Genomic DNA, 26950 nt, shown 5'->3' on the forward strand with positions numbered 1-26950 from the left:
AGCAGTTGCTGGAGATTATGGGAAAAGATTGCAGTGAATTTTTTTTTCTACTGCATTGTCTTTTCTTATCTACTTTTAAGAAAACGGTTGTGGAAAAGGTACGGTGAGAAAGTGTAATTACTGCCATGGGAAAAATGAGACCTGCCTGTCTTTCAAATGATTTAATCAAATGGTTTAAGGAAGCTGTTCCACGTTCTGTTCTGCATTCTTCTTCAAACATCCTTTTCCTAGATTATCTTCTCTGAAAAAGAAAGCTTTTGTGCAATTAAATGTAAACACGGAAGGTTACATCATGCGATGTCATGTAACATGGGGCAGCATAACAAACCAAACAGTTGTAGTCTTTAACATCTGTCTGTCCTCCAACAAGGGAGGCAGTATTGAAAATTTGCCATGCTTGAATATGATACTGGAAGCTTTCTGATGCAGTGCTGATGCTGAAAGCTCCACGCAGGAGTGCTGACTTTAAGAAAGCTGTCAGTTCCAAAGCTGTCTTTCTACAGAACCATCCTACTTGGAAATGTGTTTCTCTGTGTGCCTACTTCCACAATAAGCTGTCACTCTTTTTCATTATACCATACTGTTTCTTTTCAGGCAAAACCACAAATTCCGTCTCAAGAGATGCTGTCGCTGTTGCTTTTTTCTAAAGCAGTGATCTATGCAGTACTGACTCTGGTCAGTCCATGTGGTTGATTTATGGGATGACAGTTGTGGGTAAGAAGCGTAAACTCCAGGACTTGGGGCTTACTTCTAGTTGAATAATTCAGCTCGTGAAATGACTTAAGTTTTATAGTTCCCTGTTTTCAAGCCATTTTGTGTTTCTAATCTGCTCCACAATTGCAATTTTGAGCGCTATTGTTAACTTCACTTAATCTTCAGTAAACTGTCTGCAGGAAGATAAGCAGTGCAGTGACTAGAAGCATCGGGTGGGAGAAGACAAAAAGAACAAGGGGTCACAGAGCTGAGAAATTGGTTTAAAGAGAAGTGTGTGGTGGACAACAAAAATGGGTGAGTAGAGTATAATACTTTACTCCTAGCTTCTAAGACCACTGTCTTTAGCTTTTCTGAATATTGTTATTAGGACATAAAGTGATGAAAACCTCTTCTTTGAATCTCAGTCAACGCTTCCATCAGCAGATCTGTTGTGTTTGGAACAGATGTGATTCAGCTGAGGGAACCGCAGACTCCAGTGGCACAACCAAAACTCAGACCAAGTTTTTATGCTGGTGTAAGTGTATATATGATGGCAGTGTCCGTTTAAATTCATTCCTTTGTATGAAGTGGGTCTACTGTCTCGCCCCAGAGCTTCTGCTATGACCTGAATTCCTGCACAGAGTGCACCATAATGTAGCATTAATGGCAGTGAAATTGGAAAGTAATCATTCTTGATTAATTGCAGTCTGCAGCTGAAATGGTTTCTCTGGCAGATATGAGAAGTCACCGTTTACCGGATGAATAATGAAAGTCAGTTATAAGCACTCACGCTTTTAATATCACCTAACTAACTTCACAAGCAGCAATGCAAGCTGTTGAAAGGCAAAGCAAATTTAGCTTCAGATCATGAGCATTTTTTGTTATAGGAAAAAGAAGTTTAAAATCCAAGACATTAAAAACATTTAAATAGGTCACTGCTTTAGAACTCCCCTTTCTACTGTGTGTTACAAGGTCTACAAACAACAACTGTGTCGTGGGGCCTATTTCATACACGTGTCTCTTACGTTCTGTAGGCAGTAGGAGACGTAGGATTAAATGCAAAATATAGGACTACCTAAGCTACTGCTTACCAAAACTCAAAGCAATGCTCTGTTTGCTGTTGTGTTCCAAATATTAGCAGTTATTTTCTTTGTACTTCAATAAAAACATATATAATTGCAGCAGGCCAAAAGTTCTCTAAGCTGATGTGTCTGTCGGTAAGGAATTAGGTTTAAAGTCATGTATTAGAGCTCTTCCTATTTTTTCAGTTATTGTATAGAGCAGAGACAATATGTATTTTATAAAAATGAAATATATTTATCCTCTAAACATTACAGTTTTATTGTATGTACTACTGTAAAGCCTGCATAACCAGTTAAGCAGCTCGTAGGCAAACAGTGGCCTTGGTATACCAGGCTGTTTCAGTCTGAAAGTTCAGGAACTTGTTTTGACTCCGTACTGTGTACCAAATGTTTAAAACAAAGACAGCCTACATTAGGCACTACCAGGGACAGCTGCAGAGCAGAGAGTGAAACTGAAGTGGTCATATGATAGGAAATAAACACAACAAATCTCTCTTGGTACTGATGCAGATAATATTAGGAACACCAGCTGTTCCTGGTCACAATAATTGCTATACTTCAGCAAACTTTGTCAACCTTAATCTGAATTTCATTTATTTATTTACATTCAAAGAAATACTGGACTCAAATTCCCTTTTTGATCTTAATACGCTTCCTTATGTTTTGCTGTATTGTTCATCTCTTTTTACAAATATGAGAAGAAAATAGCTTTTTTCCCTCTTCATCCATTACATAGTTTCACAGATGGTATAAAGAGACTTCAGAATGTGATTAGTTATAAATGACAGTACTAAATTGGTTTAAATAGGTAATAGATAGATAGATAGATAGATAGATAGATAGATAGATAGATAGATAGATAGGCAGACAGATAGAGAAAAGGTTTGTTCCTTCTGCCCCCACCTCTCCACTCCCCAAAATCTTCATGAACACAGGTTTCTTTATCTGAAACCTAGATGAGACTTAAGTAAAATGTAATTACTGCTACCAAATGTTGCATCTACTGGGATTTGATGGACATTAATTCCAGGATATTTTTACCTCTAAATAGGAAGACAAAGGGTTGACTTGTGTCTGGCCCTGGAGGTGTGACATCCAGGAAACAGATTTGAAGAGGCTCTAATCCCAGTTCAGCTCCTGAATAGTCAAAGCACCCGTGTGAGATTAGCCACTAGCGCTCATGCTGCCAAAATGAAGCATGTGGCTGCTGCTGATGGTTTACAAATGTTGAAACTTCTACAGAATGTTTTGTTTAGACCTTTTCCATTCAGAAGCACTGTTTTCTTCTGAGTGCAAGAAACTTGAAAGCAAATTGAACTTGACAGCAAAAGCCGTTTTCTACGTAATTGCTGTTCTTAAATCTTTTAGGGAAGAAAAGAATACAGTGAGTTGACAGAGATGTATACCACAGGCCACACGAGGAAGGAGGAATCTGCATTCTTCTGTCTCTTGCAGCCAATAGAGAGAGGTGGCTGCAAACAGCCCAGTTCCTTGTAAGAAATGTTAGTACTCACAAGCTCATTGGCCTTGTGTGCGAGTAGTAAAGAAACACAAATTGACTTAAATGGGTCTGAAGTTTTGATCATGTGAAGTACATCCTGGTATGAAAATCGTTTTGGCCATGGGAATACCACTGTGAGTCCATCTACATCAATTGATTAATTAGTTTAGGACAACGGTATGCTTTCAAAGGTGGTCTCCTGATGAGATTTTATTTACCATGGTTTCTTTCATATTTCACAGCTGTCTCAGCACACACAAATGGAGGTAACTCTTGAATGAAGCCAAACTGAAAGCTGAGTTGAAGGAACACACATCACTGATGTTAAGGAAGTTAACAGTGAAGTTAAGGAGAAGTTCTCTGTAATTATTGGCAGGGAGAAACCGCAACTACAAATGAAAATAAAACAGGGAAGGGTGCAGCTATGCATTTGAAAAAGAAATCTCAAATGAAGTTCACTTTCAAGGAAAGGCCAGCTTAGTCAAAGCCACTGAAAAACTAAATTGCAGCCCAAACCATGTCCTTTTCAGTTGCTTTTTTTTTTTTTTTTAATTAAGAATCCTTCAAATCTGCAAACTCAACTTCGATGTAAACCTTGGAGAGAATCCTTTTTGAATCAAGACTTATTACTGCTAGATCAAACATGCTGCAGTTCATTAGCTTGATTGCTGTGCAGTTTTTGTCATTACATTTTGCATAGATAATCAGCATTTCTGTGGTTTTCTTAATTAACATAATGTGGACAACTATTAGAAGCATAAAACCCTTCTTTCAACTCTTCCAGTATTAAACATTTACATACATATATATAAAGAGACAATTCATTTTGGAACAGACTTTGATGTAACTATGGACATAGATAACCACAGAAAGTTGCTTAAGAGGTGTTGCTGACTGACATAAATTACAAGATCATGTAAAAATCTGTTCAGTCACTTGTGGGGAGAGGTGAGGGGTTTTTTGTGCCTGTGGATAGTTGCAATGGCAGAATCAGGTCTCATCTGTGGTTATCAATAAGTCTTCACTACTAAACACCAGACAAAAAGCCTTTAAACCCCATTACATCTGTTTAAGCATCATAACGTTGAAACTAGAAGGTGAGAGCCACCTTTTCTTTGTGGTTAAGTCGTATTTTTGTTTGTTTTACTTTAGAAAATGTTCTTGATTTGATTTCAAACATATTTGCAACTGTAAGGCTGGAAGCTTCATGAGTATGAAAGCTGAGACTCTAACATCATCTTCGAAGTAAAGGATTAGAGACTTGAAGAGCATGAAAGATGAAGTGGAAAAATCACAATCTGGTGATTTCTTAGGAAGAAGCAGTGCTTTTGATCAACTGCTATGTACTGAACGATTGATGACTGTAAGAACAAATGGGGGAAACAGTACCCTGTGTACTTTGCAATTACAAAAATACCTTCTGCCTATTGGTCTTTTTTTTTTTTGTGAGAAACGCTGCAAAATTTTTTGTCAGCTCTTCATATTTTTCTATGAAGGGTTTCTTTTCAACAGTATCAGGAAAAAAAAACAGTTTTAGTTCAGACTGTAATTATACTCGAGTTTGTTGGGAGCATAAGCCTCTGTCTTTTAAACAGAGTGAACTGTACAGGAGGTCAGGAAGACATTTAAACATAATTTTATTCATTTAGTTTTTATGAAAGTATCCATAGTATTGTCAGACTCTACTTGAGTAATCATCCTCTGAAGAATTTTTAAATTATGCACTGCAGATTCAGGTGGAGGAAGTGTTCACCTGCTCCCAAGGAGCACTCTGTGGCTACTATGTGTAGTCAGACCTAAGGATGCTTACAGCTATACTGCCAAGATGAGGACACTACAACGGGACAGAAGGACGCAGAGGTTTTCCGTTTTCCTTTGTATAAAAAGAACCCAAATCAGAAGAGATCATGATGGTGTAGAGGAACAATTTATTATTTATTGATAATATAATTTATTGCATTATCCGCAGTAAAAAGTGATTAAAGACCATGTCAAATCTAAGTTATATAACCAGGATATGGTGCTTCTCAGAATACAACATGGTAGCAAAGACTTTTTGCTTTGTTTCCGTGGTACTGAGAGAGACCACAAAAAAAATTCACTTAAATATGAGTTTCTTTTGCTGACAAAATAAAGAGCCGACCTAGCTCTTTATTTCTTTCCAAGGGAATAAAAAAATAACTGTTAAGTCATACACAAGTATCAGATCTATTATCTGTAGCTAATTTTTATTATATTGTTAAGCCAAACCTCTGGGAGTGATAGTTTTTTGCTGTATATCCCTGGTTACATTTCAGAAAAGCACCACTGTTGATTTTTGCTGGGTTTCTTTTGTATTTTTGTGACAACGTTTATGCACTTTGCACATGAAAACAAAGCCTTTTAATAGGAGGTCCCTTTTGCCCAACTAATGCTTATTGCAAGAGTGAGTTGGTACAAACTGTGAAGGGGCATGTATTATACAGATCTTCAAAGCTTTTACAGTACACAGGCTTATCAGTTTTAATCCTGTAACACCTAGATTATTCTTAAAATACAGTGCTTATTTTTGGACCCTGTATTCTGCTTTCTAATAAAAGCATGTGTTACATAAACTCTTATACACACTTAGTTTTCATTTTGTAAGCTGGAATGCTTTAAAAAAAAAAACAATGAAAGGAACACTGGCTTCAACAGGATCACTCAAGGACCCGAAAATAGCAGTTTTACACTAATTTAATTATTTGGGTTAAAGGTGGGATTTTCTCTCTTGTCATCTTACTTAGTTCTCCCACAATAAACTCCGTGCTACCAGAGATTTTGTTACCTGATTAAGCATCAAAGTTGCATTTTAGCTTTCCTAGTGAAGAAGTGAAATAATAATAGTAATAGTTTTCAGGTGGATCTCTATATTCCGGTGTTTTCAGCTTCATGCTTAAACAGCTGGACAGTAAATGGGAGGCAGCAGCCAATGGGAGAGGAAAATCAGAATTTAAAAGATTTGAGAAAGAACAGCTTGATAAAAAGGACAACTTATTGCGTGAAGGTGTACATGCAGTTATAAATTACATTTCCTTTCCAAGATTACTCCTAACACCTTTATAGCATGCTTGCAATATATTCAAGGTGATGTGTCCAGTTCATTCTTTGTATGGACTTGATGGTGTAACTGAGCAGTAAAGCAGACGGGAGTTAAACCTACTGATTTTCTTTTCCCTGGTCAAGTTGTCAGTTTGCCACAGAGCGTTATAAACGTTTTCACAGGCACAAAGAAAGACAGGGCACAGGTGTGAAAGTGAGCAGCTCACAGCAGAAGCAAACTGCGTTTCTCAGCCCTGCTGCAACCTTATCATGATCTAATCGTGAAACTACGATACTGCTCTATTGAAATTCAGCTTAGGAATTAACATATTGCCAAGCATGGCTGAAATAGGCCTTTTAACTGCTCACAAACTGTACAAAGAGGATCGGAAACATGTTTGAGATGTAGAGCTAGTCTGTACATTTTAACAGGTCACAGCAAACGCAACGCAGCTTGTCTATTTTATGCTCACTGCTGCAAGGTCAAAACCACCCGAAGAAACGATCTCAAAAGGCACCATGTAAGGTGCTAGAAATTGTTCCTCGTGACCCTGGTTTCTGCTGGAAGCTTCCTGGAGCTCACGCTTCTCTCGGCGTTCAGAGTATATGCCTCCTATATTCTTCTTTGGGTAAGGCCTCGTATTGCTGGTTTTGTTTTGTTTTTAATATTAACGTCACTACAGTTTTTGAAAGGGCCCACTCACAAGAAACTTTACCAGCGAGTTAAACGTCTGTTTGCTGAGATTACACAGGGTGAGGAATTAAACCCAGATGCTTCGCTCAGCCTTCAGGCTGACAACAAAGGAGGGTTTGATATTTTTTCCAGCTCTTATCCAGTTCCTCCCTTTAACCACGAAACGCCTGACCGCTCCGTCCCCGCCGCTCAGCCCAACTGCGGCCGCCTTTCCCTCCTCTCAGCCGGAGCCGCCGCCGCGCACTTCGGGAGCCGTAGTTCCCCCGCGTCCCCGCGCGCCGCTGAGGGGAACCGCATTTCCCGGCGGGTCCCGCGGCAAGGCGGCGAGCATGCGCGGCGGGGCGGGGCGGCGGGCAGGTTGCTGTTGTTGCATAGGAAACAGCTGAAGAGTCTCCACATGACAGAGGGGGAAGGAGGAAGCGGGGCGGCCCGGAGGGCGCCGTCAGCGCGCCGGTAGCCGCGGGGCTCCGAGCTCGGGCGCCCGTCTCGCCGCGCGTCCCCCCCTCGCTGCACGCAGAGCTCGCGGCCCCGGCCGAGCGCGGCCGGATTGCCCTCCGGGCCGGAGTGCACCGCCGCGGGGTATGAACGGCTTCGCGCCCGAGGAGCTGCCCCAGCGCGGGGCCGATCCCCCCTCCGCCGCCGCCGCCAACTCCGCCGCGGCTGTGAGCGGTGCGGGATCGGGCGCGGAGGTGCCGGCGGGGCTGCCGGCCCCGGGGCTGACCGCGGGAACCGCGAGCTCGGCCGGGGCGGGCGGCCCCGGGGCCGGGCAGCTGTGCTGCCTGCGGGAGGAGGGAGAGCGGTGCGGCCGCGCCGCCGGCAACGCCAGCTTCAGCAAGAGGATCCAGAAGAGCATCTCGCAAAAGAAGGTGAAGATCGAGCTGGACAAGAGCGTAAGTCTCGCGGCGGAGGCGGCGGCTCTGAAAGTGCTTTTTCTTTCTAAAGTGTTATTTTTATTTTTTTTTCCTCCTTGCGCGTTCCCTTTTGTTTGCGGGTTTGCCGTTGTTGCCGTCGCCGCTGGCGGCGGGGAAGCGCCGTTTCCCGGTGCCTCCTATCCCGCTGCCCCATCCCGCCCCGAGCCCCGCGCGGTCGCTGCCCCGCCCGGCGGCAGTGGGAGCGGGCAGGGCTCGGCGCGGCCCTGCGCAGGGAGCTGGGGCGTGTTGCGGGGGGAGCAGCCCGCGTGCTGCATGACCTTGCGGAGGTAGAGCCGCGCGGAGCGGGAGGAGGCGGCGTTTCGGCTCCCGCGGGAGGGGAGGCTGCCCGCCTTCCGAGCGCTTTTCGGGTTTTCGTGCTGGCTTCTTGTCGCGGTGAGCGGTTGGAGGGAGGGATGCGCGCCGTTCCCTCCGAGTCGGCCGATAGCCGCGATTCTCCGTCCTCCGGCCGAGGCGGTTTGGGTTATGCGCAGCATAACAATGCCTCCGTGCAGAGGAATCCGGCTGGAGAGCTTCCCCACGTCGGTCCGCGTGAGCGAGGCGGCCGAAAGAATGCCTCCGTACATGCCTCCGTGCCGCCAGGCTGGGAGGAGCTTGCGAGCACTTGATTGAAAGATGCGGTCTCACTCTTGTAGGCGAGGCACCTTTACATCTGTGACTTCCACAAAAACTTAATTCAGAGTGTGAGAAATAGAAGAAAGAGAAAAGGCAGTGATGACGATGGCGACTCACCGGTACAAGACATCGACACTCCAGAGGTAGCCAACAGTTTTACTAATACTTGTGTTAAGTCTGTTCTGACCCACTGCTGCTCCTGCTTTTGGGGGTGGCTCCTGATTTCCTCGGCTTTTAATACGACAAAAGTGGAGTGCGTTTCTGTCTTAAAAGGAGCTGAAATAAGATGGCATTTCTCCTTCTCTGCTATAGGCCATTGAATCACCACCCTGTGGGAAGTGAACTTCTTTCAAACTTTTTTCATGGAATAACGTGACTGCACTCAGAGCTTTCTTTGTCCTACACGTGTGCTGGATTATTTCTGCTATGATCTGTGTGTTAATTGTGAGCAGAGCCTACCTGGCCTCAACAGAGAGATTTTTTCCAGCTTTCTTTAGAAAATGCTAGAGAAGTGTTAATTTATCTTTATGGTCAGCATCTGCAGTGTAAGCGATAAAGTGTTTGTGTGGGAATCCGTGACTGGAGGCACGCAGCTCAAGCCTGAAGGCTCTGACTAAGAGGATTTTAGGAGATTGGAAGCAGTTTGATGCTGGGTTGTGGTTTTTGTCTGCTAAAAAACATCGAATGGCATTTCTGAATGCTCTCTAAACCTGCTGTTCTGTGTGGCTTAAGGTAGCTATGTGGCAGAGTGGTAACTGCAGCTTTTGCCTGCTTGTTTACTGAGACACGAATAATGAAGTATGACACAACTGGTGGATATCCATAGAACAGGAGAAAAAAAGTGTATTTTCAGTGACTTCCACAGTGCTGCTATCTTAAGTATCACGGTATGTCCATCCTCTAACGTGTAAGGCATAGTCATATCGAGTCTGGCCAGGTCACGAGGAGTGCACTGGCACTGTTGTTGCATTTAATATTCCAAAGCCGAGGCTGCTAGATGACTTTAAAATAGAAGTTAATGCCTTAACCAGTCTTTAATGCAGGAAGTTTGGAGAATGCTGCCGTAATTCCAACTGACTTAACAGAATTTCTTGTTCAACCTGCTCTCTTAGCTTCCTTCCCCCCCTTGGTTTTCTGATTAAACTTTCTTTTACACTGTCAAGGAGGTGAGAGGGTAAGCTGTTGCTGGGAGAAGTGGCTGTTGATCTGAGCTCATGGGATTAAAAACTGAGCGAGTACTGGGTTGAGACTGTGTATTTATATCCCCGAGAGGAGCTTGTGCAATGCTCTGAACTGTCAGCTCATACTGAAAAATAGTTTTGGGCAACTATGCCTGTGTACATAACTCCTCTGTTGTGCTTATTGTAGCAGGGATATTCTTGGAGACCAAGACCAGCTCTTTTTTTTTTTTTTCTCTCCCACCTCAAGCCAAAAGCTTTAATGTTCTAGATTTTTTTCTTGATTCTAACGCACGTTGCTCATGGAGCAGCTATGCTGCTACATCTTGGGTGTAACTTGTGGAAAAACTTCATGGCTGAAATTAAAATGCAGATAGCTCCTTCTGAATCAGCATCTTCATAGATGTTAGGAGATCTGTTACTGTGCTTTGTGTTATTGTGCTCAAAATGGGGAACAAACAGCAACAATCAAAGAAGAAAAAACAGAAAAGCTTATAGTGCTGTAAGTTCCAAATACTGTCTGCTGCTAATGGGAGGAAGAGCAATACCTAGTAAGAATAAACTGCTCTGAAACTGAACTAGTTTTTTTCCTTCCTCTGGAAGGTGTGGAGTGGAGTTTTGTTTTCTGTCAAAACGAGCTCTACCGAGCTGACAGTCTACAGCTGTGTATGTGCAAGTTTCCAGAATGTTGATGCTTAATGAGAGAAAGCTTACCACTTACATCAGGTTGCTTTCTTCCCCTTTCCTCTTTTCTTTTAGGTTGATTTGTATCAGTTACAAGTGAACACACTCCGAAGGTACAAAAGACACTTCAAGCTACAGACCAGACCAGGACTTAACAAAGCACAGCTTGTGGAGGTACGTTTATTCCATAATAGAAAATGCAGTTTGCCATGGGATGCTTTGTGTCGTTTTTTTTTTGCCTGCACAGTGTTATCCTTGCATGAAGTGCATATATAATGTGGGTTTTATGAGAACAAAAAGGAGCTGCTTATCTAGTTTCCTTCGCTGCCACAGCTCCTGAGCCAAGTAAAGCAGAAGTGAGGGCTCCTTCCAGAGAAGGACTCTTAACTTTCAGAAAGAGTGCGTGCTGCTTGAAAACAGTGAGTCGAGCACTAAGGTGATCTGTGCATCTTTGATTGCGTGGAACCTGTGCATCAGCCACACCTTCAACTTAAGTATCCTACTGATGATAACCAGAAATTGAGAGGTAGCAGCGAGGTTCTAGTAAGATTCAGGCTTTAGAAAACAGATTAGTATAGGCATCTGTACACATATAGGAAGTGCAGAGACCTGAAAAATAGGCTTCCATTGATTATTGATCTCGGTTTAAAAACTGGGGATCTATTATCACAAAACAGAAGCTTATGAAATTCCTTTTTTCTTATCAGCATTTCTAAAAGCTCTTAAGCTGTATGTGTGCACAGCTGTATGTGTCTCTTCTGTATGGGAGTGCAACTTCCAAGTAATTCTTTTGCACTGCAAAGACACGGTTACGTACTGCCAACACAGATACCTGACAGTGCTGGTGGTCATTTCAGCAGGGAGGGGATAGCCACCACCTTTGCATTTTTGTGCTGTATTGCTCAGTTGTACTTCAGTGCAGACATTTTGTTGCTCTCTCTACTAATTAACACAGATTAAAGCCAAGGTTATTAAATGCGTGAGAGCTCTCAAGGGCTAGACTGCAGAAGAACAATGCTGCTGCCTCTACGGTTAGGTGCTTAGAATAATTCTTCCTTTTTAATGTGAGAGTTCTTGCATGGATATATCCTCTTCTTGAATTAGCTGGACTGGTTTGAAAAAGCACAATTTTTGTTCAGGTAGAACTGGCATTTCTAAGGGTCTGCTTTAGGTGAGATCCTTGCAGTAGCTTATGCTTCGTGTGCTGCTCAATGTGAACAGGCAAGACCTCTGTTGTGTGCTTCGTTTGAAGGACCTGTAGGGTCCTTGTCAGCTGTAGCTGCAGAACTTTCTGTCATTTACAGTGCATGTGATTTCTTTGCACAAACATACAAGGGATTTTCTGGTAGCTGTTATTTTCAAGCCCAATTTAAAGGATTCTGTCAAACTGTCTCTGTTTTTGTTTTTTTTTTCTTTTTCCCAGATTGTGTTTTGGAGAGCTTTCTAACTTGCTAATTATGCTAAGTATTTACACTTATGGCTTGTGGTAGTTCAATGAGCAGTCTCACATTTCTCACTTCCTCTTGCTAATTTTAGTCTAAAAAAGTATTCTACGAGAAGCTGGAGGGTGTGCTGGGGCAGGCAGTGCAGCACAGTGTTTCCTTATAAAGCTGCCGGTCCGTTGTGCCAAAGAGGCAAAGAGTTTTTAATGACAAAAGGGCTTTAATAGCTGCAGAAGCAGACATATGTTAGCATGTACAGCATAGTGAATTTTTGTCATTAACAGCCCTGTTTCAAAGAGCTAAATCTTCAATGCTTGTTCTTAAAAGTGCTTGCATTTGAGTCTTCTTTTTTTTTTGTACACAGCTCAGTACAGACCCCCCTTCAGCATGAGTAATGAGCAGTAACCTCATTTCCGTGCTGTATGTCCATGATAGTCTATAGATGTTACATGTTCTGTATTCAAAGAGAGACTGCACAGATGTAATGATGCTCTTGCACTTTTTGGGATAAATCTTTTTTTTTTTCTTCCTTTCCTGATAATCTTCTGGGCATTTTATTTGAGAAATTAGGGTACTGTATTTGTTTCAGGGTTCTCAATAAAACAGTTCCTCTCCCGCCTTACGTATGACTGAAGACTTTTGAAGGGAGGGAGGGTGGCTTTCCTTTATCCTAAGCTTTTAATGTAGTCTATATAAATCTAAATCTTCAGTTTCTGTGTATAAGTGTTTTAATTCCCTTGCATTCTTCCTTTGTAGATAATTGGCTGCCATTTTAGGACAATCCCAGTGAACGAAAAGGACACCTTAGCGTATTTCATCTACTCGGTCAAGAATGACAAGAATAAACCAGATCTAAAGATGGATAGTGGTGTTCATTAGGCAGCAAAGATTGGGACTGACGCTCAGGCCACAAATCAAAAGACTGAGAGTTTTTGTTGATATGCAAAAGCTTTCTTTGTATCTTTTTCTCCCCAGAGAGTTTCTCTGTTTTATTTTTTCATAACCTTGATGATATGTTTGGAAACCATCTCTTATGGAACAAATTTCCTCACAAACTATTTTAAATAAATATTACTGATATTGTTGCTCAAGTGGGTGTGTCTAACTTATTCAGTGAGTTATTTGTACTTCATAGTTCAGCTTTGACTACTCATGTAGTGATATTAAAATATCTTTCAATTCAAGTGTACCAAGGATGCATTTATGAATGTCCTTCAAGTTCTCACAATCCAATGTTGTCTTGAAAATAAACAGACAACAAAAAAAAAACCCCGTCTACATTACGGTAGACTTTGCAGCGGGCTCTTTTTCTTGAGGTAAAAGGCTTTAACTGACAGTTCCAGTTATTCGCTGGGCAGAAATGACTGAATAACATTCTCATTTTCCTCTTTGAGAACAGGAATTTATGTGGGCTTTTCTGATTTGTTTGTTCATCTTGTCGTTGCTGGTATATGTGCTTCCAAGCGCTGAGGCTTTCCTGCTCTTGTACTAAAACTGGGAGAAGAAAAAAGAAAAGCAGTTCTTGAATTTCAAAACTATGAGTATGGATGCAAAGACGCCTGCAGCTCACTGTGCTGAGAAGTCCTTCTGCTTGGGAAGAAATGCTTCAGCTGCTGGCTTTTCCCATTCATCTCCTTAATTGGAGAATGGCAGACTGAGTTTGTGCTGGGTTGATACGGTGCCTTCTATTAGGAATGCTATTACTTGTTCCTTGCATGTGTTAACTCAGGCCCGTTTAAAAACAATGCACCGAAAGTTACATGAGCAGAGTATCATTTTAATGTGGTATCTTAGTAAAGTCTTGATGTTGAAAACAGTGTTATATATGATTTCTTGTATTTTCCTTATTAGCTTTGTGTTAATCTATATGCGTGGTACACGAAGCGTGATTTCTTTCTGCTTTAAGCTGTGTGCATTGGCTGAAGAAGAGGCAGAAGGAGGAGAAGCTTAGAGAAGAGGAAGACACAGCTTTAGTTTATTCAGTTAGCATTCATTGCAACTTCAAGCCTTAGCAGATTTTCAAATGCTTTTTCTTAAATTTGGGCAAAAATGAGAGAACAGTACTTCTGTGGTCTAATCTGCTGGTGTTAACCTTGTGAAGCTTTGTGGAGAACTTCACTGCGACCAAGATGCTCCATTTTGCTCTTTCGACCTGTGGCACTCTTGCTTAAAACTGAGTGGTAATAAACCCTAAACTCAAATTGGCTTCCTTCTCAGGAGCTACAGGTACCCTAGTTTCTTTACCCTACAGTCTCACATGTCTTTCCACAGGGGAATTTTGCAGTGTTGGCTGTAGTTCAAGCTGGTTAGTGATACCAGGCTACTGTGGGATGCAGTTGGTATTCCTTTGGAGATACGTAGTACTCATTTCACAGCAATGGCTGTAAAGTTGTTTATGAAACACCCTTTGCACAAGTTACATTTGTAATCTTCACAGCTTTAGCTGGAGAGGCAGCCAGGGAGCCTGGCTCTGCATTGAACACCTGGAGGATAAAGTCTCTTTCTTTATTACAGGATGGAGAACAGGGATGAGTGTTCCTGCATAGGTCTGGCAGGACCTGTGGAAGCTTTTTCTCGAGGGACAGAGAGCAAGGAGAGAAACAAAAGCGAGCTTTTATCGGGAATAGGTCTGTGGCCTTACGCTGCTGCGTGTGGAAAGCAGCGAAAGTTTTTTTCCATCAGGTTATGTATTTTCCCGCATCGGTAGTGGTGAAAGGGAAGTAACTGAAAATCACTGACTAACTTCACTACCCAGCTCTGCATTTTTGTTGCTGCTGCTCTGGAAAGCTCTGAAAGGCAGATACGCGCTACCTGATTAGGAAAAAAACTAGCTGGCATGACCCACAGAAACTACATGTCCTTGCTGCTACTAGAAGCTTGTAGAGGACTTAGCACAAGAGAAGATACTATACATTTTCTTAGAGCACTACCTTTGGTTATTTTGTCAGTGAGTTGCCAGATTCCTTCCATCCTCCTTAACTGGTTATTACATAGGAAGCTCAAATGATGCAGGAATAATTATATGACCCAGGCTTTAAAAGCCTGATGTTAGAAACTGTTCAACACTCCATATTCTAAAAATTACTTGGCAAAAGTAGAAAATGCATATAGACTTGAAACTGTTATTATTGACTATGTATAATTAACCTAGCACTATGCGTATCCAAGCATTTTTTTACTAACAGATGAAGTAAAACAGTATTTGTGGTATTTCATATTATAAGTGGAGTAAGTTTGGTGTGCTGACTGTAGCAGTTTTCGCAGTCTAGTGTTGTTGGGTTATTATCGTAGAAACATAAAGATTGGAAAAGACCTTTAACATCATCTCTTCCAACTGTCAACCCATCTCCACCATACCCAGTAACCATGTCTCTGGGGGAGCAAGTTTGAGGGGTAAAGCACAGTTACATTTGTACTACGCGTTTGATGTTTCTGTCCAATCCTCTTTCTAAGTCTCTCTGAATATAGATATATATTATATCACTGCTATTGTAGTATTTTAAAAGCTCAACACTACCTCAACACTAACTGTGAAGCAGCAATAAAGCAATAGGAAGCTGCACTGCAATCAATTCTGGCAAGCATCTCTCTATCCAAAAAGAGAACTTCTTACATATTGCATGAAGCATAAAAAGGAAGGAGTTTCCACAGCGTGCTTAGAGAGGAAGTTTGTTTTGTTTTGTCTGTTGCTGGCTTTGTTTTTCCCCTTGGAAGCGTATTTTGTGATTGTAGAATGATATCTGTTGTCATCAATGGCGGGCTTGTGGTTGGTCACTCACTGTTACAGGGGATCACAAAAGATATCTTCGATCCAAAGAAAATCTCCCTGAAAGATATTAAATATTTGGATAATTATGAGGGCTTTAACATGCCGTGCATTTCCAAGGTTGTTGGTTTTTTTTCAGATTTTGCTAGGATGTATGTGTGATCACCATGTTTATGGGATGCCCTTCCAACCATGCAAATGCAGCTGCAGGTTTGTATGAAGACACTGTGTATTTCTTCATCTCCTGGCCTAGTTCAGAATCATTGGCAAGACTTTCACTGACTGACCAGTATGTCAGAGTTCTAGCATGGTATTTTAACTTTGGGAGGATAAACTTCTCAAATATATGATATTATAAAAACAAAACTTGCAATTCATGTTTACTCAATATTAATTTTGTTGAGATATACATTCTTTCTGTAAAACAGCACAATACCCGGATTTCATGAGAAATGTCCTGCGTTGTCAACACAGCCAGCCAGCAGGAGAAGTCAGCAAGATCCTTTTCCCCCTTGCAGGTGTTTGTGGACCTCTTTTCCCCCTGCTTGCCTTACTACTTTAAACAGTTGTCTTTAAAGAATTGTTTATTCTATTGACATATCTGCATAAGCCTTAGAATTGCCTCGTTGCTCTTTGTTGTGGAACAGAAATCAAATGGCTTTGTTTATGGTCCTGAAAACATCTCCATTGCAAAGTTCTGTGTGTAAGGATCTGTAGTTCTCAGACTTAGTTTAGATCAAAGTCACTGGCAGAAGAGTTGAAAGTTGGATAATTTAAATGCTAAATTCCCCTCTGCTGGGACATGCAGGTTCACAAGTATGCTAAGCATGTCCCGGGTGAGGCCCTGAAAAACATTGAAAACTGCCAGCGTGTCAGGTAATCGGATACATCTTGATTCAGTTTCAAGCCACCTGAAGAGATACTCTTCTCTAAAACGGTACCTTATTCTAGCAGTGGAAACTGTGAAATGTTAGAATTACCAGTGGCTGTGCAGAACCCCCCGAGTTTCTATGAAACGAGTGTTATCTTACTTTGGACAGCAGAGCAGTTCCTTGAAGTTGCAGTAACAGATGGTCTCGCATCCTTTCCCTTCCCAGAAGTGATCCTGCAGGCTCTCATCAACTCGCCGGAGGCTCCCCATGCCTTCAGGGATGCTGTGGCAGCTGTGGCTGTGCAGGACCCTCTTGTAGCACAGGGACTGCCGGGAGGGCACTGTATGGGCACCCAGGAGGGCACTCAGTAGAAGCAGAACTGAGAGCATCTTCATTTCTGGAAGGTTTCTTGTGCAGCAGTGCTAAATAGAAAGGAGGTAGGTGACACAGACACAGTGGGGATGGATAGATCTCTTTCCTCGGGCTGCTTTCTATCTTACATTTTTCTGCCTTTCCTGTGAACTTCTGGAGGTTTGAGCCTCTGTGTTGAAGGGCACTTTCTCCTAGGAGGTAAATAAGATTGCCATGGAATTGATATTCATTACTTTCTGTACAACCACGGGAATCTCATTGCTGGGAACTGAGGCTTCTGTTGCTGGCAATTTTGTTGTTGCTTGCCCTCTCACCTTGAGAAAATTGCTCTGAGTTGACTGTGTTCTCTCAGCAATGTGAGTGAGCACGTTGCTGGCTACCAAGGCGGGGAGAACGTGAGTCTCACTGCTTTGCAGGTGATTTTGGCTGGTTGAAATGAGTCACCCACTTAACGTTAATGCTACATTTCCCAATGAAAGATATGAGCACTTCTAGTTCTAACTATGGTAGCATCTAGAATGATTTTGTTGTCTTTCATTCGGTTGGCACTTAGCTGATCCCTTTATGCTGCTACTGCTGGCTACTTCTAGGCTGTCACATGTGACTGCAGGATAGGGTGTTCTAAATGAACCCCAAGGAATAAAACACCCTCTGAGCAAAGACCATCAAATCCCAAGTTCATGTGCTATAGCTTTAACTAGATAGAAAAAAAAACCAGGGCATGGCAGGCATAGAGTTCACTTGGATAACTAGTCTTGCTTGTGTTATTCTGTGGTACCCCTGAGTCACCCTTGAAAAACAAACAATAAGCTATTAAACTTACTTACGTTGTACATTTTCTGAACTTGCAGTATTTTTTCCTGAGTAGGTATTTAATGCCAATAGTTATCTTGCTGATATTCTGGCTCTTCAGCCCACGAAAGCCAAGCCAGAGACAACTTATAAAATCTGGTAATTTGTGTTGATATTAGGGATCAAACGCTACACTTTGTTGCTCTTCAGTTATATTTTCCATAAGATTTTGTGCAAACTTTTTTTGGAACACCACTGACCAAATGAAGTATTAAAAATTGGCTAATACATTAAAGAATATGACTAAAGTGAAAATAAACTCTTGTGTACTTTCAAACTTCTGTAGTAGGAACAAAATGAATTGAACAATTCCTTCTAGTTTCTGTGAACTTGTACATGAACTTTTGAGTAGGAGATTCCTATAAACTACTGGTAATGGAGCCTTGGGGATCAATTTTAAATTGCCTTAGAGTGCAGTATTGAATAATGTACTGTCTTTATTAGTTTTAGGCCTCAGAACCATTTCTCAAATAAAGTAAAAATTGCTCTAACTTTGTCTGATGTTATTTCTTAGACGCAAGTAAAGAATCTGCATTGTTAAAATAATAACTTTGTTTTGCAGTGGAAATATGGCAGTTGTGAGGGTCAGAGGTGTCTAATGCTCAAAGAAATTTGTGCTGTACTTTGATAAATGTCAGTGTTGAGGAATGCAATTAAACTTTTTTTTTTCCTGTTCAAATAATTTAACTTCATTATGTAAGCATTTAATGGAAGAAACGTTCCATGAAAGAAATTTAGGGAACAGATGAGGTTTTCGTCTTTGTTTTCTGTGGTTGGATTTTCTGCAAGTTGCTCCCCTGAGGATGAGGCATTCATAATATCTTGTGCATGTTTTTTTCTACTTTATTTGGATGATTTTTCCCTACATGGAGTTTATCTGGAGTGCTCATTTCAATCTGTTGCCAGCTGCTGATCTGCTCTAAATTAGTAGGAACACATTCTGTCGCGAAAACTGACAGATTTTCTGCAGGCTGTCAAATTGCTGGATTCAAGAATCGTGATCTACAGTTGAGGATAACTCAGCATTCACTTTGGAGTACAGCAAGATGTTGCTATAGTGCATCGATATGGATGGCTGCCAAAAGTGGCATTAGCAAAGTCATGTGCCAGTGAGCTGTGGATAGACAGCTTCACTCACAGTACACATCTTGCCTACTCAGTACTGCTGCTTTTCAGAAAAGTACTTCGTTAAAACTGTTCTTTCCTGTTTTTTCCTGTGGTTAGTAACTGAAAGGAAACTTTCAGTTAGGAGACTTTTCTTCAAAAGATTGTTCCTTCACTGTAAGAGAATGGTGCCTATTTGCAGGTGAAAGATTGCTACAGACCTGAAGCAGCATTTCAGCAGTTCCCTGCACAGGATCAATGGTCATAAACCTGGTGGACCTTTCAGATACAGAATCTTCTTTTTCCTGACAAACTGCTGCAATTTCTTCTGAACTGTGGGTTCAGAGGTGATGGAATATCACTGATTGTTCAGGCAACCTGCAGAGCTAGAAAGTGCATATTTATTTCAAATTGTATGTCAAAGACCTTATCTGCCTTCACATAGCAGGGAAATGATCTTCTCTCATAAAACAAATGAGGGAAATCTGAGCAAATCCCGCCTCCAAGGTGACCCACAGAATCACTGCCAGCAAATGGTATTGCATTTATGTAAAGTCTTCAGAAAAAGCAGCAATGCAAGCCACACTAAGCCTGACCAGATCGCTCTATCAAGACTGTATCACTTCCAATTCTAACAGAGGACTTAAGCCACCTACAAATGCTAAAAATGAGCTCCTGGCAGTTGCAGAAATCCTTTTTAAGGAATTAATTCCCTGGTTACTTTGACATAATGTAATTAAAGTTCAGGGAAGAAGTTCAGCTGGGCAAACAAATGCTTTGAAAGACTTTAGGATTTTGTGTAGAGGAAACGGTCTCATTGGAGAGTTCAGGAATTACTGCTATCCCTAACCAGTAGGAGACAGAAACAGGAAAAACTGAAGAATGTGACAAAAATGTATGTCTCAGTGTATCTAGGAGATCCTTCATGTTTAGGGAAAAATGCTTGTTTACAATTTTTGTCTCTTAACTGGACTTTTCAAAGTTAGTTGTGCTTTTCTGTGCATCTCCAGTTGCCTAATCCTAAAAATGAGCAATGTGCTCATCTGATGCTGATGTGATGTATGAGCTTTTCCGTTCAGTTCAGTGACATGTGCTGGGTTAGCAAGCTGGCTAATCGTGCCTTAAAAAGTGAAGCAAAATTTATTTTCTATATATATTATATGTATACATTGCACTCTCAATGTGTGTGGAGTTCAAGAGCTAAAAGTGCCCACTCGGAATTAAATGCCCTCTGTTGGGTTATCATTCAGAAACACCTGCAATTTCTTGCTTTGAGATTCTGTAAAAAGCAGAACTTAACATTTAATATTTCGGTGTCAGTGCATTGTAGTGCATTCATGAGAAATCATTACACAAGAACTGCATAACTGATAGTATTATAAAAAATGTTCTTCCATAAAAAGGTATTTAAATCTGTTTTGCTTGAACAGTTGGTGCATTGTGAGGACAGCAGCTATTCCAGTGAGGATGAATTGGTGAATTGCTGCTTTGTAATTCCCATCAATACCACGATTCTTTCCAGAAATTGAGTTCTCATCAGAATCTATTTAGTTCTCTTAAAGTCAGCAATTTGTTGTGAGCTCACCTCTCTCCACATTTACCAACTTTGCAATAATACTGAGTACAGGGAAGCATGTTTAATGACTTGTTAATACACGATGATCCAACCTTGAAGGAGAGTAAGATAGGAAAGAATGATCTTTAGCTGGATCATATCCATGCATCTGTCTCAAATAACAGCTTTTGCCTACAGTGTTTCTGATTTTTCCAAATCTTCTTCTGTATGTTCCTGTATATATTTCTAATTCTGCAGTCTGTGACTAACACCAGAAGAACAAGAGTACAAGGATAATTTCAGGAGTGAGACATACCTTTCTCTTCTGCTCCGCTCCTTTTCACCTTCTTGACAGCTGTGTCTTTTTAGATGTACACAGGGCTAGAGCTGGAGGGGATGAGCAGAGGGAGGGCTGGCGGAGGTGCTGGACAAACAGCCTTTTGTCCAGCCTGTTTTCTGCCTGTGAGTGACACGCTCCATGCTCTAGCAAGGGGCAGAGGATGGGCTTCAAGAACTGCCTCTTTCAGCCACTGCCAACCTCGATGAGGGAAAGGAGAAAGAATGCATTCGGTCCAGCAGGAAATGCTTAGTCTGTCCAGGACCTGATAGCAAGGTGTCCCCTCAGAGAGCAAACCACAGCACTCAGAATGAGTGGAGAAAGTGCCCCCCTGTGGAATACATGCCCTGCTGTGCCATCCAAGCAGGGCACGCAGCCAGCCAGCAGGCTTGTGTAATCACTGTAATATAAATATTCAAGTAATCTGGTGTGGTAAAAACCTGCAATTTGAAGTCCTTGAATAGACCTGAAGCATTATGTATTAATGAGAAAACAATCTCTGGGGTAAACTGTGACACTGGATCACTTTGTTTATAAAACAGAGTGAGCGGGGAGACCATTCTTTTGAAAACGTACTGTTGTGCTTTGAGAAAAGACAGTTCTAACAAAAATACTGCTTCAGTGGTGCACTGGTGCTCCTCCCTGTCCCTTCTCTGTAGGGACATGTTTGACATTTCCAGTCACTGCGAACATTCAGGAACAGGAAGAAACTTTCCCCCTCATGGTGCTTCCATAGCATAGAAGCTGGGAAGTAGGTTTGAGATCTGGAAGAAGAAAAGGTTTTAGGGGGTAAGATGCAACCAAAGACTACAGTGGCTGATGTAGGAACTGCTTTCTGAGGTATGAAAATTGAGGTAGGTAGCTTATAGGAAAATGTGTTGAAGGGTTAGGGCAGCCTTTGGTGCTGGTGGCCTTGGAGAGAGCGAAGTGCAAAGCAATGCTTTCAGATCTAACTTCTCTCTTTTTTTTTTTTTTTTTTTTGCTAATCTGTTGCCATGAATGTTTCTATACTAACTATCCTACTTTCTGTAGGACTGTCAAGTTAGCTTATTTGACTGTTAAATGCAAGACCAAGTGCAGGGTCCTGCACTTTGTCCACAGCAACCCCAGGCAATACTGTAGGCTTGGGGCAGAGTGGCTGGAAGACTGTGCAAAGGAAAAGGGCCTGGGGGTGTTGATCAATACTTCCTCAATCTGTGTCTACACGTGGTGGAGAGGATCATTATGAATCCTGTTCAACTTATATCTAGAGATGCTTTATCCATTTGCCTGCTGATTCCTGTTCTTGTCTGAAGAGGAATGGTAAGATTTAAAATAGAGCTGTTTGGAGGGGGCAGAGGCTTGGTAGTAGCAATGGTCTATAGGAAAGAAGGACAATGTCCTCTGGTAGAGTGAGAAGGAAGAAAGAAAAGGCAGCACTGACATTCAGCTGCAAATGAGTGGCAATCTCCGGTATATAACATTACTCCACACTAAATTTGTGTAACGTGCCCTGGGAAAATAATCTTTGTTTTTTGAATTTAAGTACTCAACATTCTACATATACTTCACATTTTTGATGCAGGTATGCAAGTTTAACATTTTTTTCTGTAAGCACAAATCAATTTGCATTTTACTGTATTCTCAATGTCATATAACATGCAACTTTTTGCAGGCAAAAATACTGACAGGTGCAGAATGCTAGCATTTTCTCCTCTCATTAAATCTTCTTAAAAGATGCCAGGCAACTCATTAATACATCCGGTTTATATTGAGGAGATCTATAATGAATCCTAGAACCTGATTTTGGTGGCTGATGCAATCTAAAACTTACGGCTCATGACTCTAGTGAAATGTAAATATTGTAGGAATGCATAAAGACCTTGGGAGACTTGATACTGGTAGCAATGACAGTGCTAGTGCAACTAAGACATTAACTGCTGTCATCATTTGTTACAGGATCGTGGTGCTTTATAGTTGGCTTTCGGTATTAAAGCTTTTAAGCAGCCATAAAATCCTTACATGCTCATTTTGCAATACACATGTAACACAAACACTGTAGCTTCATTGTCATTTTTTCCATGGCTCGGTATCTATAATGTGTAACTTTAATGTTGTTTCCTTTGTTCCTCTGATGATTATGTTTAGAAAATATCTATGCTGTTAGATGATCTACTGTTGCCTTTGCAGTTCCTGCATCTGGTAATGTGCTTTGTACCTTGTATCTGCAGTAGCCTGGGAGGTTCATTTGAATTTTCCAGACAAGGAAAAGTTCATTGCCTGTTTGAAAAAATCAAGCTCAGTAGTTGTTGTTCATGTAACTTTTCTTATGTCTCTGGCCTCTGTTGTGAGGTGCTGCTTTATTTCCAGTCGCTGTTCTCTGTGAAGTCCCAGAGCATCTCTGTTTCCTCTCTCAGTAATTTTTGACTTCCTGTAATTGCTGTTGGTTTTTCTCTACTTCTGCAGTCTGCAGACCATGCTTGGCTAAGATAGAAGACATAGCACTGATCTAATCAAAGGCATATTTTAGCGTGGTTTCTCAGATGGCACACTCAGATTGTTGCTTTTCTAGTAATGCAGAGAGGATGCCATACAGTGAGAACCTGCTGATGCTATGAACTGTCAATTCCAGACAGGCCTACCGAGATACTAGTGGATGTGTGTATGTATGCAGCCCAGTGTTTCAGAGAGACAAATGACTCTGAACGTACCATGAAAAGAACGACTATAAACTGGGAAACTATTCCCAGGTAACAGCTATGGCAGGCATTTTGGTTCTCTAATACACAAAAGTCCATGCCTTGTCTGATTCTTCATTGATTCAAAATGTTATATAGCTTTTCACTATATATATTGCATATATATAACTGATTTGCTAGGAGTTATTTGTTGATACTCACAGAAGCCAAGAAATTGATGTTTTTTTTTCTTAATTGTAATTTTTACTGGTAAATTTGTCCAGTTTTGAGGTCAGGTGCCTTGGCCCCAATTTCTCCTATCTCCATGGGAGCCCTTTCACAAAATTTGTTGTATTTTTTTGCCATCCTTATCTCCCAAAGATGACAGAGGGGTTTGTTGGTACAGCAGTAGAGGTTTAACCTTCCCACCAATATTCCACCACATTTTGTTGCCGTGTGACAGATGGCAGCAGAGGATTGGTCTGACAAAAAGGCATCTGACATGGGAGCACGAAGAAAAGGTTTGCCACTGAACTCCTCCATGCAGAAAAATTATCACCCACTGACATTCAGTGACACTTGTTGAGCATTTATAGAGGCCAAACAGTGAATGTGAGCACAGTGAGGCTGTGGGTGGTGTTTCAACAGTGGTGAACAGAGGATCATCTTTGCTGGTGCAGATTGTTATGAGCAGGCTTTTGTTCATTGCTGGTGAAAATGCACGGGTAATGGCGGTGGCCATGATGAAAAATAGTGTTTTGTAGCTGAGAATTTGCTTTATCAAATTGTGTTATTGTGCTCTTTGTATCTGTTGTTGTTTCCATGGAAATAAATAGGAAGCATTACTTTTGGAGCGACTAACGTGTATGCAGCCCGAGACCATTTCTACTCGCTAAATGCAACCCAGGTGAGCCAAAAGATTGGACACCCATGCTGTAAACAGTTTCCAGAGATTTTACCTTTGCATTTAAATTGAATAAGTCACATCTTGCAGTGTATCTCTGATTTCCAGGATTGGCACAGTATCTTCGATTGTCAGTATGCATTGTCCTAAACTTTATTCTTTTGTAATCTTCACTGACTCACTGGAATGGTGGAGAAATTTTTTCAAAGTGTAGTCAGTGCCGCTTTCTGAACTGTCCCTGCTTTCGCTGAGGCTAAAAACTTCATTCTCGGAGTAACCAGAACTGAAATCTTACTTTATAATCTTTGCATAGACCCTTGATTTTGTTAGCAAGACCTTGCAGTCGAGTATTAGGTAAACATTACACAGTTCTTCAGTTTGGACTGAATAGAGTTCAGTTGAAACAGTAAGTAGTCAAGGAAAAGGACAACTCTGAGTAAAGCAAAAACTATGAAGCAATATACTGCTGTCTTCAGCAACCCTTGCACTTGTTAACTTAAGGTATGCCCAACATGTGAAAAATAAGCAGAGTAAACTATTTTTGCATGATTATGTTTATATCAAATTTAAGATTTTCTATGCTCTGCTCTATGCCTGTCACCACCAAATTAATCAGAACAAGTATTTCTCATTTAAAAAAAAAAAAAAAAGATCACCATATTTGCAAGATATGGGAATAAACAGTAGAAACCCTTCCATCTGGGCTTTTTTTTTTTTCCATACCTCAGCCCAAAATTTAATTGCCCATATGGCATGCATTTGCAGCAGACTGCCCACTAAATTATTGGTATTCTGTAGGGTTTGGGTTATTTTTGTTGCTGTTGTTGGTTCTTAATAGTTCAGAAACAATTTAAGATGAACCTTTTTGTCTGGTAGGGTGACAACAACATTCCAGAAGATAACTGAGCATTTTACACATTTCTTGGGCCATGTTCTTTAAGGAAGAGTATCCCCTGGAGCTGTGGGTTTTACAGGTGACATCACACAGCACATGTGGGACAAATGGGGATTGGACTCAGCCAGTATCGATTCACAAAAAGGTAGGTCCTGCTTGATAAACCTGATTTCCTTCTGTGATTGAGTGACCCACCTGGTGGAGGAAAAGGCTGTTGATGTAGTCTGTCTAGGCTTCAGCAAAGTCTTTGACACAGTCTCCCATAGTTTTCTCCCGAGGAGCAGGGAGATGATCATCCCGCTGTAGTCAGCTCTGGTGGGGCTGCACCTGGAGTACTGTCTTCTGTTTTGGGCCCCTCTTTACAACAAAGACATTGTGATGAGGTGAGGGTCGGCCTCTTCTCCCATGTAACTAGCATTAGGACAAGAGGGAGTGGCCTCAAGTTGCGCCAGGGGAGATTCGGGTTGGATGTTAATAAAAATGTGTTCTCCGAAAGAGAGGTCAGTTGGATTCACAGTTCAAGTAATCATCATTATTTAAGTTGTAATTGCCTTTTTTGCCAGTGTTGTTCCTCGCTGTTGAACTCTTTGTTAATTCTGAGTCAGTTTTCCCAGCTTCCTTCTGTCAATACTAGTATATTAGCATACACAATTTGGGGACCATTTTTATACTCTGGAATATGATAAGCTGTCTGAGCACAGACACTGGGAGGATTTGTACAGTTAAATAACTGGCATGCAAAGCAGCAAACTGACTTCTAGATGGTGACTATTCACCACTTACAAATTCATCATGAGGAGTTCATGCTTGAAAGCTGTTCTCATTAGATATCAAGGGTTTTCTTTCTCACCAACTGAATAAACATAGGGTGGCTTTCTTAAATCCTAGTCCTTATTCTGCCAGGTTTTGAGGGCTTTTAGTTATCCAACCAGAGTGTAATTCACTGTTAGTTGTGTACTGTAAAGATTGATTCGCTGAAAAGTGTGAAGATTCTGTTGGTTTGAATACTCCTTCAGTGTTTACTGTAATGCCATTTTCTTTGCTCGCCTTCTCCATTGTACAGCTTCTGTAATTAATGACTTAGTATGGTCTTTTGGCTGAAGATTCATTTCTGCTCTAATATTACTTGACAATGAACCGAATTTAATATGAAAAATTAACCAAAGTGCAGCTGACTTACTCCTTTTTTCTTTTTCTTTTTTTTTTTTCCTCTTCTATCACTGTGTCATATCAGACAGAAAGCTTTAGGTTTCTGTTTCCTAGTTTGTACCTTGAAGGATACAAGTTGATCACAGGTTGTTTTGGCATTGGCTGGTTGGTGGCTTGGAGTCCTTTTATGTTTCAGCCCCAAGACAGGCTTGGTCTGGCAGTTAATGGAGGAAGAGGATGGAACAGGCTGACCAGAGAGGGTGTGGACTCTCCTCTGGAGATGTTTAAGACCCGCCTGGATGCCTACCTGTGCAACCTGGGCTAGGGAGCCTACTTTGACAGGGAAGTTGGACTCGATGGTCTCTAGAGGTCCCTTCCAACCCCTACAGTTCTGTGATTCTGTGGCTTTCCCAGCACTGGCTCCCTGGAAGATCTTCTCTTGTTCTATTGCCATCATTAAAAGTATGCAAGATGTTTGGCAGAGGGGTGTAGGAATTGTGAGAATTTTCTTTCCTTGATGACTTTCCCAAAAGATGTAAGATTTTTAAAACAAATTTTCTGTGCATAAAGATTAACTAGTGAAAAATTGCCAGAGGATGGAAAAGGCCC

The 26950-nt window shown here is 41.4% G+C and overlaps 2 protein-coding genes and 1 long non-coding RNA gene across 3 annotated transcripts; 2 read left to right on the forward strand and 1 right to left on the reverse strand.

Annotated features, from left to right (window-relative positions):
- Positions 1-102: 102 nt before the first annotated feature.
- Positions 103-3271, forward strand: LOC136048781 (uncharacterized). Its single transcript, XR_010622222.1, has 3 exons — positions 103-1008; positions 1119-1228; positions 3144-3271. It is a non-coding gene; the product is annotated as an uncharacterized LOC136048781 (long non-coding RNA).
- A 4270-nt stretch (positions 3272-7541) lies between these two features.
- On the forward strand, positions 7542-12969 carry SAP30 (Sin3A associated protein 30). Its single transcript, XM_065736573.1, has 4 exons — positions 7542-7920; positions 8595-8717; positions 10512-10610; positions 12635-12969. The coding sequence occupies exons 1-4, from the start codon at positions 7612-7614 to the stop codon at positions 12755-12757; spliced, it is 654 nt and encodes a 217-aa protein (XP_065592645.1). The 5' UTR covers positions 7542-7611; the 3' UTR covers positions 12758-12969.
- A 2483-nt stretch (positions 12970-15452) lies between these two features.
- SCRG1 (stimulator of chondrogenesis 1) lies at positions 15453-20779 on the reverse strand. Its single transcript, XM_065736074.1, has 3 exons — positions 20716-20779; positions 16676-16938; positions 15453-15704 (listed from the first exon to the last, which is right to left on the reverse strand). The coding sequence occupies exons 2-3, from the start codon at positions 16909-16911 to the stop codon at positions 15650-15652; spliced, it is 291 nt and encodes a 96-aa protein (XP_065592146.1). The 5' UTR covers positions 16912-16938; positions 20716-20779; the 3' UTR covers positions 15453-15649.
- Between the last annotated feature and the right edge of the window lie 6171 nt (positions 20780-26950).

Source organism: Cyrtonyx montezumae, unplaced genomic scaffold (genome assembly GCF_038088225.1).
Source record: "Cyrtonyx montezumae isolate F1298 unplaced genomic scaffold, pur_monq_1.0 scaffold_2, whole genome shotgun sequence".
NCBI classification, from domain to species: Eukaryota; Metazoa; Chordata; class Aves; order Galliformes; family Odontophoridae; genus Cyrtonyx; species Cyrtonyx montezumae.

Excerpts from the sequence above, each read along its gene's own strand:
- SAP30 (XM_065736573.1), top strand. The coding sequence starts at position 7,612 with ATGAACGGCTTCGCGCCCGAGGAGCTGCCCCAGCGCGGGGCCGATCCC. Across the intron at positions 8,718-10,511 it reads AAGACATCGACACTCCAGAG|GTTGATTTGTATCAGTTACA; the intron begins GTAGCCAACAGT and ends CTTTTCTTTTAG. Across the intron at positions 10,611-12,634 it reads ACAAAGCACAGCTTGTGGAG|ATAATTGGCTGCCATTTTAG; the intron begins GTACGTTTATTC and ends CTTCCTTTGTAG.
- SCRG1 (XM_065736074.1), bottom strand. The coding sequence starts at position 16,911 with ATGAAGATGCTCTCAGTTCTGCTTCTACTGAGTGCCCTCCTGGGTGCC. Across the intron at positions 15,705-16,675 it reads GAACTGCTCTGCTGTCCAAA|GGAGATTTTCTTTGGATCGA; the intron begins GTAAGATAACAC and ends AATATCTTTCAG.